Here is a 13,784-nt window from a genome sequence, read left to right on the forward strand (position 1 = left end):
ATATCATATAGTTGATAGAATGGGATATAGATTACTTTTATAGAATACACCTCCTAGAATTGAATAATTTCCCAGTATAAGACATGGTCAGTGTCCTTGAGGGCAGCTTCAACTGGTGAATCACTGTGGCCTGGCTCTTTTGGTGAGTGCCCCAAACAAGGGAATAGTTTAGCTGAGTTAGGAGAGGTTGGGTGTAGCAGGTTCTGTGGTCCAGAAAAGGAATGGAGGTAAACTTAGATGACACAGGGACTGACTTAGGGTTAAAACAATGCTGCAAAGTTAGTAAGAGTCTCTTCTGAGATTAATCCGCCCAGCAGATGGGGCTGGCCACCATCATGCTCTTTTTCTCATCAAGTTTTTCAATTAAATTTGAAAATTTATTTTTAACAAAGAAATCAATGATACTGTTGCCAGGGAAAATATCATATGCCCAAATGTTTTCCAGATATTGCATGGCACTTACACTAGAAAACTGTTCATTATTTATCTGGGATTCAAATGTAACTGCTTTCTGTGTTTTTATTTGCTAAATCTGGCAATGCTAGTCAATGAGGTATAAGATGCATTTCACAGACATCCACATTACAGCCTGTCTCCATGGAAATACCTTTAAAAAGATGCAACTTTTAACTTATACACACACACATCAGACCACAAAATGCAGAGAATAGTTCTTTTAATGAATTCCATGTTATTTTGACAACTTTCAGGTCAAACTCAGATTCTCAGTTACAAGCCCCATTGGCTAGTTTTATCTGTGGAACAGAAGAGGCCTCATGTATAAGAATGACGTTGGAGTTGATCTAAAGTGTTAGAAGCCATGTCTCTTGAAATATTTGGCTCGTGCAAGGACATCGTTGCAGAAGTCACAGCTCAGGTCCTGGTTGCTTCTGACATAGCCAGGACCTCCGACATAGGCACAGAGTCCACCTGGAATTTGTGAGACAGGTTAATGCTGGCCCCACAGCCCCTCATTGCTACAGGATGCTCAGCAGTTAACTTAGATTCTCTTTCCTCATGCTTATCATAAGCGACTGAGGTTTTGGGGAATCTGGCACAATGTATTACATTTGTCCCTATTATTCCATGCAGTGAAACCACCGACCCAGGGTTTACACCTACCTCTCAGGCACTGGTCAGGTGTCCAGGATGGGAACCTCCTCTGGATTTCTTTGATTCTAACAGTCAGGACCTCAGTCATTTGGGAAAGCTGGGACTCACTGATCCGGGGCGTGGGAACATAGTGGCCCATGTCCTAAAAGGAGGGAGGCAGAGGAAAAGCCCAGTAAGCCAGGTAAGAGGGTGATATGGCTTCATAGTATCAGTGCTTTCTCATTTTTCTTGTCCTTCTCTCCTTCTCCTTTGGTGAAACCAATGCCACCTTCAGTCTTTCTGGGGACAAATAGTAAAGCTAAAAGGTTTAGGCAAAGGAAGGAAGGAGCAGACATTTCACAGGTGCCTCAATGCAATGGTGAGAGGCAGGGTTGAAAGCCAAGGTTGAGAGGTAGCGTAGGTTCCATTCTGATGCCCTCCTTCATCGCTGCAACCAAAAACCCTCCAAAATAGGTCTGAATGGGTTTTTTCTCTCTGTACTTGTAATTATCCTTCTAGATAATCAGGATGTCTAAGGGTACCACTAACTTTTCTTCCATACTGTTGGTTACCATTCCATATATCTTTCACCGTATTAAAAGGGAATATCTGACTCTGGAGAATTCTTTCTTCATCTTCAAAGGAAATGGACCCATCCTTTTCCCCAAAACAAAATTTTTACAAAGGAGGAAGAACAGGGCGGTGGAAATGGTGCTGGCACTAAATCACCAAAGTTGTCCCTGGTCCCATTCTGCATTTTCTAGCTGTCATGTGATTTTTCAGTAATGGCAATCTCCTCGTAAATTTCACTTCCTCATCTGTCTCAGTTCATCACATTATTATGGGTCCCCAAATCAAAATAAGATAAAATGTTTAAAAGTACTTTTAAATTGTAAAGTGTCATACAAAGAACTAATAGGAAGCCAATTTAAAAATCATTGAGGAATACATTTTCCTAAAAGCTTAAAAAAGGACTGCAATACTTACAGACTTCTCAACAACTGCAATAATGTGAAATGTAATAGAGAATTGTGGCCTCAGGTTCTCCCCTGCCACCACTCATTCTCCTCGCACAGAGTTAATTTGACAGTGGGTTAATTAATGACCAGTTCCCTGAAAGTCTCAGGTGAAACTGGGCAGAATTCTTGTGAAATAAAACTTGACCTTCAGAACGAAGAATTGTGTAGAAAGAAGACAGGGAAAATAAAATATATTTATTGTGACTCTACCAGATGCCAAGTACTTTTTCACATTATTTTATCAAATCTTCATAATAGTTCTGAGGATGGTATTTTACAAGTGAGGAGACTGAGGCCCAGGGAGATCAAATGATTTATCCAAGGTCATGTGGTTACGAAACAACAGAGCAAAGATTCAGTCTGTGATATTTCTCCTGCATGACCTGTTTGGAAATCCACAACAGGGTGACAATGATGATATCCTGAAAACACAGCATAATTTACTCTGAAAAGGAACTGTGCCTCAGAATGAAGCAGAGACAGAGCTGCTCATTTCTCAGAGGTAGAGCTTGGATCTCACAGCTCCAGGGAGCCCATTCACTATCCTAGGGGGCTATGCCCCAGGGTTACCGTCCACACAACAAATGTGATGGTGTCCTTTTGGAGCTGTGCCACACACATAGCCCAATGGTCACATGGAGGGTTACCTGTACCACCCTGACTCCATCGCCCACATTGCCCGCATTGACAAGAATGTTGCCTGCAGGAGACTCCCTGGACACAACACCAGCGATCACTGCAGGATCCACACAGTACTTTTGGCCAACGGTACGCATGATGGGTTGAAATCTCAGTAGGTATGGCATATCTATTTCAGCCAGCCTTTCAGAAGCACGAACTCCTACAGCAACACAGAAGGAAAGGTGGGGCTTGGTGTGGCTTATGCTGAAATGGGAGCTCCAAAGGAGAGGGAAAATATACTCTAAGTTTCTAGGAAGCAGTTCAGGACTGAGAAGCCCATGCTTGGGTTTCTTGAAATCTCTTGTGGCCATTCCTACAACTGAGATTATGATTCGCTTCCTTGGAGCTTGGGTTGGCATCCCCTGAGACATGTCCTTTGTAGCTACCAGTGCCCCTGAGCCAAGTAGTTCGCATCCTCCCAGGAAAATTGCATGGGCACAGTCCCCACTGGCCCTATCCTAAGCACCCAAACAGTTACCCAGTAAAATGCATGTCTAGCAGCTACAATAAACACCGGATGTGAAGAAATTCTCCCAAACCCTTCCTGAAGTCCTTGGAGAGCTTCTTTGACAGGTGCGCTCACTCTTGCCCACCTTTCCACCCTACAGTGACACCTAGAAATCATGTGTGCTTAAACCTTTATGAAATAGAAAGAATGCTGGGCAAAGTGAAAATCAACCCTAATGTACCTGGCTAACCCACTTAACCTTCTAAGCACTTTCATGGTTTCAAAAGCATTGTCATTCACATTACTGACCAGAATTTGCAACAACACTGTAAAATAAGTACTATTATCCCCATCTCAGCAGAGTTCAGGGAAGCTAAGTGACTTGAGGAAGCAGAACCAGCACTCAACAAGGTCTTTGGACTCCACATCCAGTGCTCCTTCCACCACTTCATAGCGTGGGACTGTGGGAAACAGTGGAAACCAAAATGGTATGTTGAGGATCACAACCTGTGGGAAATGACTGGGAGACACAGGTGTAGGGTATCAAGGACAGGGACAAAATCCTATTGAAGCCACCCATTCCTAAAAGAGTCACCTTCTGAGAGAAAGGAAGAGGAGGAGGAGGATAAGGTGGACAATGAGATTCTAGGTACCACAGTAGTTCAGGCCTCGGCGTCTTCCAATCCCACAAGATGCCCCGGGAGTATCGAGGGTTCGGATGTTTCCATAGCATCCCCAGCTGCCACTTTCAGATGAGTCTACAAATTGAGAAAATTTCAACCTGAGACATTGAACTAGAGTAGTTCTGATCATCCTTCTGCTCATGAATGAAGTGGCATGAATAAACATAACTATACTAAAATCAATAATAAGAACTTCACTCTGCAATGAAATTCACCCTTTTGAAATTTATAGTGTAGTGACTAAGTAATTACTATAGAACTTCCTATACTAAATTCTCTTTAGATACTAAATTCTCACCTCATATCTTGCAGACACGAGGAACTGTTGGAGCAGTTCTATTCCTTGCAAAGCTCTGGAGATGCCCAATGCTGTTGAAGGGGTGTGTTGGAGTCAAATCAGAGATTGTGTGTTCCCTGTGAGCTAGTTCCGATCTTCCATTTTATGTGATCTCTCAGCACTTCTCGCTCCAATACCCCTAACTCATAGGTCTGATAAGATACTTACATTTGTTCTGGAGAAATACATATAAAGCCTGGGCCTCCCTGGGATCTCAGCCCAGACCCCAAGAACAGGGACTGCTGGTAAACTATGACTTGGAGCTGGCTTCCCCTGCTCTCAGTGCACGTCTGCGTGGGTGTTTAGGATGGCAAAGAGGGGGAGGGTATGTGGTGAGGTACAGGGCCAGGTTTTCAAGTGGGGCTCCCTCTTTCCACTTCTTCCCTTTCTCTCTTTGCTCTTCATTTTCTCTCTCTTTAACTACCACTGTCATTTCCAGCACTGAGGGGAAGGAGAGGTATTACACACTGTTGGGATTGCACAAAGACCACGTAAGAGGACATTCCCGAGTATTTATCACTCACAGCAGAAAGAGGGCATACACACCAGTAACAAGATACTACAGGTGGCAGGAAATTGTCCCTTGAGAGCATCGTCTCACTATTATAAGCCTGTAAGGACTTCTCATCAGATTACTCTTTTTGATTTGTTTTATTCTTTGACAAAAGTAGATTATATCATTAAATCTTAATGATTTGCAGGTCTTTGGAAATATGCCTATTGCTTATCCTCATATGTGTACTGCATGTTTACTAAATGTGTTTTAAAGTTCTCTTTTCTTATGAAGAACTTCATGGGGTTAACATCTGAAAATACTAGTATTTTAGAGTACAGACTTCTACTTTAAAAACTTATGGTGAGTAATCTAAGAGAAACAAGAAAACGAAATTACTTGGTCTTTTATGAGTATACTAAAAGTTAAATGAGCCAACGTGTCCTTTTTAGTTTTTTAATTAGGACACTCTATTTTTAAAATTGGTGACAAATACCCTTAATAGTACCTGGTTGTGTCATTCATTGCTCCCTGCCTTCTATTCGCTCCCAAACCACATTACATGTTCCTCAAAGTTCCTTATATTCCCAAAATTCCTTATAAGAATTTAAAAATATTTGTTGACTGAGTGGGTCAACAAATAAATGAATGAATGTAAGACTGACCCCCATCTGAGAATTTTTAGAATTTAGAGCCAGGGAAAAAAAATTTGCTTCTCTTGAGGAATTATGCTTCCTCCCTTTATTTATCTGAAAACATATACTTTTCCTTTTTTGCTCCAGCTACAAGGAACAGGACCAAGTCTGAAATTCAAGCATTGCAACGATGTCAGTCTCAGTGGTTAGCTTAGTCACATCTCCTTGGTCCCCTCCTTGCTAGTTTTCCACTGAATTACATTAGTCTCATTATGTAAGCTGCCTCCATCCTTCTATGGAAATATATACTCTATTAACAAATTCAACACATACTTTTGATGAAAGACTTTATAGAGAAACAATGAGCAGTTATCAGGCAATTCTGTTTTAAGCCCACCCAGCACTGGGGAGAAGCCCCTCCTGCTGTGGGATACCCAGAAGGGGCTGCTTATGAGCATGTTACTAACTCCAGGATTTGGTAAACAGCTTAGGAAAAAAATAACATTTTGCACTGCACTTTTACATATGAGAAGTACCATTATGGTTTTTGCTTATCCTTCCCAACTCCAAGATCATTTGGGAAAAATGAAATGCACTCACCAGTAAGGACAAGGAGGCCCAGAAGCAGCCACAGCACAGACATACTGATGATCCTACTCTCCGGGTCCTAAAGTGATTTTTAAATGCAAATTAGCTCAAAGTTATGAAAATATCAATTGCCATCGTAACAATATATAATGTTTCTATGGAAAGGTATTAAAAAAAGAGAGAGAACAAGTTTCCCCATGTCTGAACTAAGAAAATTAATGATTTGAATCATCATGAAAAAAGCAAAAGCCGGATGTGTGCTCCATCCATCCTTCTTCCTTCAGGTTAGAGGAAAGGCTATGTTTTCCTAAGTGTCTTGGAACACATTCTTTCCTTTGGTTTTTGGAAGGTGTTGGAAGACACTGCCCACTGCTCTAAGCCCCCAGCCTGAGAGTTTAGACCCCCTTGGCAACCTTGAGCCATGTTCCCCATTCCCCTTCTGTCAAACTCCCCGGCAGGAAAAAACCTGGACCAGAGCCCAAGGTGGGGGGATGGAGAAGCAGGCTACTTCCACCAGCAAAATCAAATCCCCATGAAAGTGGGTCATGGCAGGGGTCCAGGACTGAACTCACAAGGTGCTCACTCTAGGGGAGAACTGACACTGGTCACCATCAAGCACTTGCTCTCACACTTGCTCTTGGGCACTCTCTTTCTTCCCAACCATTCCTCTACTCGTCTTCTATGTGTCCAAAGAGCCCTGGTTCCCCCACCAGCTGGCAAACAGATGCACAAATGCCACCAAGCGTAGTTTACAGCTGACCCCAGGGAATACTGGAGAAACAAGCCATATGCCCCAATCCCCCACCTCCCAGCAGCTCCTCCCACTGCAGGGTGTTCCCATCACCTCCCTTAGTTGGCTAAGCCTGGCTACCTACCATTTTGAATTATAACTGTCATTATAGGTAGGAGTGTGCATTTAAACATGGCATTCATCACTTTCATAATGCTCTTCTCATCTCTTTTGTTTCAAGGTTGTTCTTATGGGTGGTTCTTTCTAAACAACCAGAATTAGATTATATCTCAAGACAAAAAAGAGTTTTTGAGGTGAGTCCTAGACTTATTGGGGAATCACTTCAGAAGTCTAACCACTATATTGTACACCTGAAACTAATATAATATTGAATGTTAACTATAATTGAAAAAAATCTTAAATTAAAAACAAAAACAAAGGTGAAGAAGAGGTGGTAAGGAAGACATTTGAGTGAAGTGTTCTTACACCAAGGGGGCGTGTGCCCTGAGACACAGCCGTTTTGTTTTCCTTCCCCACCACACTGAGATGGTCCACCTGATTTCCCTCGGTTGAGCAGAAATAGTCATGCTGAGTCTCAACACCAAAAATACACAGGAACTTGAAATGTTAGCTGGTTCTGCAGGAACTCTAAGACTCAACCACCCAATCATTTATTTAGCACCCACAGAGGTCCCAGCACTGAATGAGAGAAGACACTTAGTCCTAGGAAAGAGAATGGAGAAGGAGGCATTTAAGCGAGGAAAAACCCAGAGAAAGTTCATCTTTAAGAGGCTTCTCCCTGGCTTTATGGAGAGGACCCTGCAGAAAAAAAGGACTGCTTGTATCCAGATGCTAAATCCAAGGCATTTTGCTGCTTTTCTGTGGGAACAAAAAACTTCCTCTTGGAAACCCAACTGGAAGAATGGGACATGAAAGCTACCTCATTCTCCAAGCATAAGTAAGTATCTGTGGAGCAAGCACTTGAATGAAAAGAGTCTAGGTAAATTCACAATTACTTAGAAACACAGAATTGCTTTCTGTTGTGTTTTCTGGTTACAACAGGAAAGAGCAAGAAGCAACAATGGACATAAACATTGCATGTTGATATAAGCCAAGCTCCATAACACGACTTTACAGGTGCCTAGAAGTATTCTGTGGTAGAAAAGGTTGCCAGGGCATTGCTGGCGTGTGCTCAGGGAGAGTCCATCAGTTACCTATGACTAATCCATTAATACCTCCGTGGCTCTCAGCACTTATTAAGATGTCTGGCCAAGACAGCACAGGGCCCATGATGCCCACCCAGAACCATGTCTATGGTGGCATCTGTCCTCTCCCTTCCTGGAGAGCAAAAGAGGGACAAACAGCGTGCCAGTGTCAACAAGCTGGAAGAGTAGGCCTACTGGGCACCCTGGAAACCGACAACTTGCGTCTCCCACCGGCACAATTTAAGTTCACCTCTCTCCACCTTGTACTTTGCAATTTCTATAGCATCAGTTAGATTTGTAAGACATAATAGACTATTTCTTCCTCCTTTTAATAATTATTTTTGGAAAAAGTGGAAATAAAAGTCTGTTTTTGTAGTTCCCTCACCAAAAGACTCTCATTCTTTTTCTGTGAATATTCTCCCAGATCTTTGCCATAAACCTTGATCCATAGCCACCCTGGTCCTTAGGGTCCTCAAGGCAGCCTGGAATGTGTATTGTATTAACACCCTGTGATGCTGGGAGATGAAGGTGGCTGTGTCCTGTTATGGCCCCCATTTGATCCTGGAATAATTGAGAGCTTCTGTACACACCCCCATTAGGCATGGCCTTTTGCTCTGTGTTGTATTTGTCACCCTGATTTCGTCACTACTTTGTCTTATTGCTGGCTCGCTTGTGGGCGGATAGGCCTTTCCATTATGTCTTAGTCCTATACCCTCTCCTTGTCCCGTCCTTCCCCTCCCTCCTCACACACACACAACACCCCAGCTCATCACCTCACAGATGGCTATGCACCAGCAGGCCTTAAATTAAAATAGTAGCAATGACAGTAACAAATATAAAATGTTTCTGCCACTAGGATCACATACCCTTGAGAAAAATTTAATTGTTTAGAGTAAAATATATGCTCCTTTTAAACTCACTTTTGCAAAGTTGCATTTTCACATGGTCTGTGAAAATATATATCTACTGAATTTGGATTGTTGACAATGATTATCAGCCCAGGAGAGCTCAGAGGATTGGTCGCATGTCTTCTCACTCTGCAGGCAAACCCTTTCCTTGTCCAGGGAGATCTGGAAGGGAGAGCCTTCCATCTGGGCAGTCCCTGGGCCTGCTTTCCTCACTTTGCCATTTGGATTCCCAGAGTTGAGAACACCAGGAAGGCTTCTCTCCTGGTGCTGAGGACTCTCCCAGGAATATCCCATTCTAAACAAAGATTAAATCACAGAGACCTTGACCTCTCTATTCCATCCAGGACTGCTGAAGCTTGTCTATCCTTTTACTCTGTCAAGCTTAATCTGTTAGACATGTTGGCCTTAGTTCTTTCGCAGCTTCCAGAAAAAACAGGACTCTGTTATTGAACCACCACTTAAGGTTTATGGGGTTAAGGTAACCTTGGCAACCTTGGCAGCAGTGAGCTGGAAGGAGGAAAAGAGATTACCACCTGGCAAAATACAAACACCTCTGTTCTTTGGTTTTGATTTGGGTTTTGGGGTTTTTTTTTTATTGTTATTCAATTACAGTTGTCTGCATTTTCTCCCCATCCCTCCACCCCACCCCAGCCAATCCCACTGTTCTTTGGCTTTGAATTAACAAAAAAGACATCCATTTGGTCTGTACAGCTTCTGTTAAATGTACACATGTTTCTGTTCTCCTATTCTTTGTTTTGCAAATGTTCACAAATCCAAAAGTATATACTTACATTAAAATAAAATAGAATTTGTCTACATAATTTAAAGAACAGGAAAAAATTATTCTAGTATGTACATAATCTTTTATAACTTGGGTTTTCCTTGCCAGTTCCTTTATTTTTATCTGAGTTCTACTTCTCTTGTTTCCTGAACAGCAAAGACACAATAATTATCTATCAATCACCATAGACTGGATTTTTCACCCTAGATAAGCCTGAGCATCAATTTCACAGCTCTGTTTACACTCACCTGTCTTCCCTTAGCTCTTGTCCTCAGAGGCAGGCAGGCTACCAATGCTTATATACAGTTCCTGTCCTGCTTTGTCTTTTTAAAAGTGTTGACTTCATCCTATTATGAAAAGATTTATGGCTAAGTCTTACAAATTATAGTAATGATCATAATAATTACAAATACTTTGAACTTATATGAGGTCTTTTATTCAAGAATGTTCTGGCATTTTGCAAACATTAACCAATTAGTTTCTTACCACACCTCAAAGGGCAGATCCTAATTGTAGGTTCACTTTGATACTTCCAGGACCAACAGTTTCTGGGAATGGGTTAGGTAGGAAGGAAAGAAGAAGGAGAGGAAAGAAAGGAAGGAAAGGAAAGGAAAGGAAAGGAAAGGAAAGGAAAGGAAAGGAAAGGAAAGGAAAGGAAAGGAAAGGAAAGGAAAACTTGGAGTGTCAGAAACTCTTGTTCTTGGTCTGTATTTTAGGCAAGTAGAGCCACACCTTAGGCTGGATGAGGCTATTTTGTGCACACCCAATACCCAGAGCTTGTCCTTAAATGGCTGCTTCAATAAATACTTTGGGGGCATTTATATGAAGTTTCCAGGAAGGACTCTGCCTCAGATTTCCCAGGGATGAGTTTCATAACTAAGAGGGAGCCGGTTTATCACCACTCCCTGCTCTCCCAGCTCTACTGAACTGGATTTTCCCCAAACATTGCCCCTTCACTTGCTCTCTGCCTTCCACGGGCTATTCCCTTGGGCTGAAATGCCCTTAGGGACAGGGACTGTGTCTCATTTGTCTTTATAATCCCAGCATCTAACACCCTGCCTGACACATATTAGATACACAATAAAACCCATGAATAAATGACTTTTTTAGTAATGTCTCCCCTACCCCTTGCCCAGATCTGAGCAGTGACCTTGGCTGTGCATTTAGGACCAAGTTCTCAGAGTCTGGCATGTTGTGAGCATTCAGTAAATAATACGTTGAATCAGTCAATGCATGACAAATCTCTACACCTCACCCAGCAGGATTCAGATTTGTTTCCCAGTGCAGGGTCCCAGAGTAGGGTCCAATTCCTCATGTTCCATGCTGCCTTCTAGATATTTCTATCACAGCACTTATGACACACATGTGTGTGCATTTTAAGTTTGAAAACAACTTGAGAACAAGGGCTGAGTCTTTTTCTGTTTCCCCTAATGGGCACATAAGAGGTATTCAATAAATATTTACAGAATGAATGAATGAATGACTGAATGAATGAGTTAAAGGGTATTTATGGCTTTTAGGAAGTCACTGACCTGACATCGCAGCTCAGACTTTGGGGAATAGGAATTCGTTATTCTCTACCTGTGGCTGAGATGCTAAGGCCACAGAAGGCAAGGCACTGTGAGCAGATGCAGACTTGGACACCCAGGCAGTTCCCAAACTTTAAATTTGGGACGAGGGTAATCTCCTCTCTATTATGGGCAGAGTTGAGATAAAATATAGAGAAATAGTGTACCCCAGTACAAGCCATGGAACACTTTCTCTTTATTTTGTCCAGTAAGGTCTAGCCCACACCAATGGCAATAAAATTTATTATAGCATGAAAGAATTTGAGTATGCCCTGGCCCCATCTGCAAACATGCCACATTACGAGGGTTGATCTAACCCTGCACTGAAGGCTCACACAAGCATCTTGGAAGGTTCTCCCCAATCAGATGCCAGCATGTGGCCTGGCAAGAGCTCCACAGAAACGATGCCCAACTAGGCCCTGTGGCTTGTTCAGTTGTTAGCCGACAACATATGGACAACCTTCATTCCCAAGACCTGGTGTATATCCATTGGGGGAGCTGGGGAAAGCATTGAAAAGACAGCTGCTGCCCTTGGACTTTAGTGTGACTAAATAAGAACACCTCACAATATTCCCTGCCATGCACCCAGAGCCAAGTGAATAGTGAATTCCCGCTACAATTCTGACACCAGGTCCAATGTGGTTCACACCAAGCACTTCAGCAAATTGTAGGACAGCTGGGTGTCCTATAATTTAACTCAATTATGACACTATCTACCTGGAGATACCATCAGATCCCATAGGTTGAGGGCTCAATCCTACAAGATTGTTTCCTCCTTCAGATGACAATCACAAGACCAGATGTGTCACCTGTGCTTCTGACCAACTGGCTATAAATCTGAGATTTCAAAGACCCCCTACTTGACATAAAGGAAAGAATAAACAAATGGGACCTCATCAAAATAAAAAGCTTCTGCACAGCTAAAGAAAACAGCACTAAATTACAAAGAGAACCAACAGTATGGGAAAACATATTTGCTAATGATACCTCAGACAAGGGCCTGGTCTCCAGAATATATAAAGAACTCACATGACTCCACTCCAGGAAGACAAACAACCCAATTAAAAAATGGGCAAAGGACTTGAACAGACACTTCTCCAAGGAAGACATACAGAGGGCCCAGAGACATATGAAAAGATGCTCAGCATCACTAGCCATCAGAGAGATGCAAATTAAAACCACAACGAGGTACCATCTCACACCAGTCGGAGTGGCCAACATAAACAAATCCACAAACAAGTGTTGGAGAGGATTCGGAGAAAAGGGAACCCTAGTGCACTGTTGGTGGGAATGCAGACTGGTGAGGCCACTGTGGAAAACAATATGGAATTTCCTCAGAAAACTAAAAATGGAACTGCCCTTTGACCCAGCAATTCCGCTGCTGGGATTATACCCTAAGAACCCTGAAACACCAATCCAAAAGAACCTGTGCACCCCAATGTTCATAGCAGCACAATTTACAATAGCCAAGTACTGGAAGCACCCTAAGTGCCCATCAGCAAATGAGTGGATCCAAAAACTATGGTATATTTACACAATGGAATTCTACGCAGCAGAGAGAAAGAAGGAGCTTATACCCTTTGCAACAGCATGGATGGAACTGGAGAGCATTATGCTAAGTGAAATAAGCCAGGCAGTGAGGGACAAATACCATATGATCTCACCTTTAACTGGAACATAATCAATAGAAGAAAAAAGCAAACAAAATATAACCAGAGACATTGAAGTTAAGAACAATCTAACAATGGTCAGGGGGGAGTGGGGAGGGGACAGTGAGGAGAGGGGATTACAGGAACTACTATAAAGGACACATGGACAAAATCAAGGGGGAGGGTGGAGGTGGGAGAGGAAGGTGGGTTCAGCTGGGGTGGGGTGGAGGGATGGAGAGAAAAGGCACACAACTGTAATTGAATAACAATAAAAAATTAAAATTATAAAAAATAAATAAAAATAAATAAATAAATATTCTCAACCTAAAAAAAAATCAAGTATTGGCCAAAAAAAAAAAAAAAGACCCCCTACTTGAGGTTGATTAATTTGTTAGAGCAGCTCACAGAACTCAGAGAAACATTTTACTTACTAGATTAATGGTTTATTATAAAAGGATGTAACTCAGGAACAGCCAGATTGAAGAGATGCATAGAGGGCAAAACTGGGTAAGGGGTATGGAGCTTCCAACTCTCATTCGTTCAAAATTTTATAGAGTTTATTCTGCTAGCATAACATAGCATACTGTTCTACAATAAATTTTTTATAAGTAGAAAGAATACATTCTAAAATAATGATAAAAATAATAGTATAAATACATAAACTGGTAACATAGTTGTTTATTATCAAGTATGATATACTATACATAATTATATGTGCTATACTTTCCTATGACCAGCAGCACAGGAGGTTTGTTTACACCAGCATCACCACAAACACATGAGTAATGCGCTGTGCTATGACATCACTAGGCAATAGGAATTTTTCAGCTCCATTATAATCTAATGGGACCACCAATGTATCTGCTGTCCATCGTTGACCAAAATGTTGTTATGTGGCTGATGACCACACTTAGTTTTTCTTTTGGTGAAACAAGAGAAAAACATAAAACAAAATCTTCTTCCTACT

The 13,784-nt window shown here is 41.9% G+C and overlaps 1 protein-coding gene across 3 annotated transcripts in view; it reads right to left on the bottom strand.

Moving 5' to 3' along the window:
• Positions 1–480: 480 nt before the first annotated feature.
• LYG1 (lysozyme g1) overlaps positions 481–13,784 on the bottom strand; it is a 28,361-nt gene continuing 15,057 nt past the window's right edge. For 2 of the 3 annotated variants that reach the window (XM_053925865.2, XM_045204666.3), the window contains exons 2-6: positions 5,989–6,055; positions 3,894–3,998; positions 2,759–2,952; positions 1,123–1,255; positions 481–930 (exon numbers count right to left, since the gene is read on the bottom strand). In XM_053925865.2, coding sequence (XP_053781840.1) covers positions 812–930; positions 1,123–1,255; positions 2,759–2,952; positions 3,894–3,998; positions 5,989–6,031 — 594 coding nt within the window. In that variant the 5' untranslated portion in view covers positions 6,032–6,055 and the 3' untranslated portion in view covers positions 481–811. Of the gene's footprint in view, positions 931–1,122; positions 1,256–2,758; positions 2,953–3,893; positions 3,999–5,988; positions 6,056–9,848; positions 9,948–13,784 lie in introns of all 3 variants that reach the window. The other variant, XM_045204667.3, reaches the window with a different exon arrangement.

This window comes from Desmodus rotundus, chromosome 5 (genome assembly GCF_022682495.2).
Source record: "Desmodus rotundus isolate HL8 chromosome 5, HLdesRot8A.1, whole genome shotgun sequence".
Taxonomy (NCBI): domain Eukaryota; kingdom Metazoa; phylum Chordata; class Mammalia; order Chiroptera; family Phyllostomidae; genus Desmodus; species Desmodus rotundus.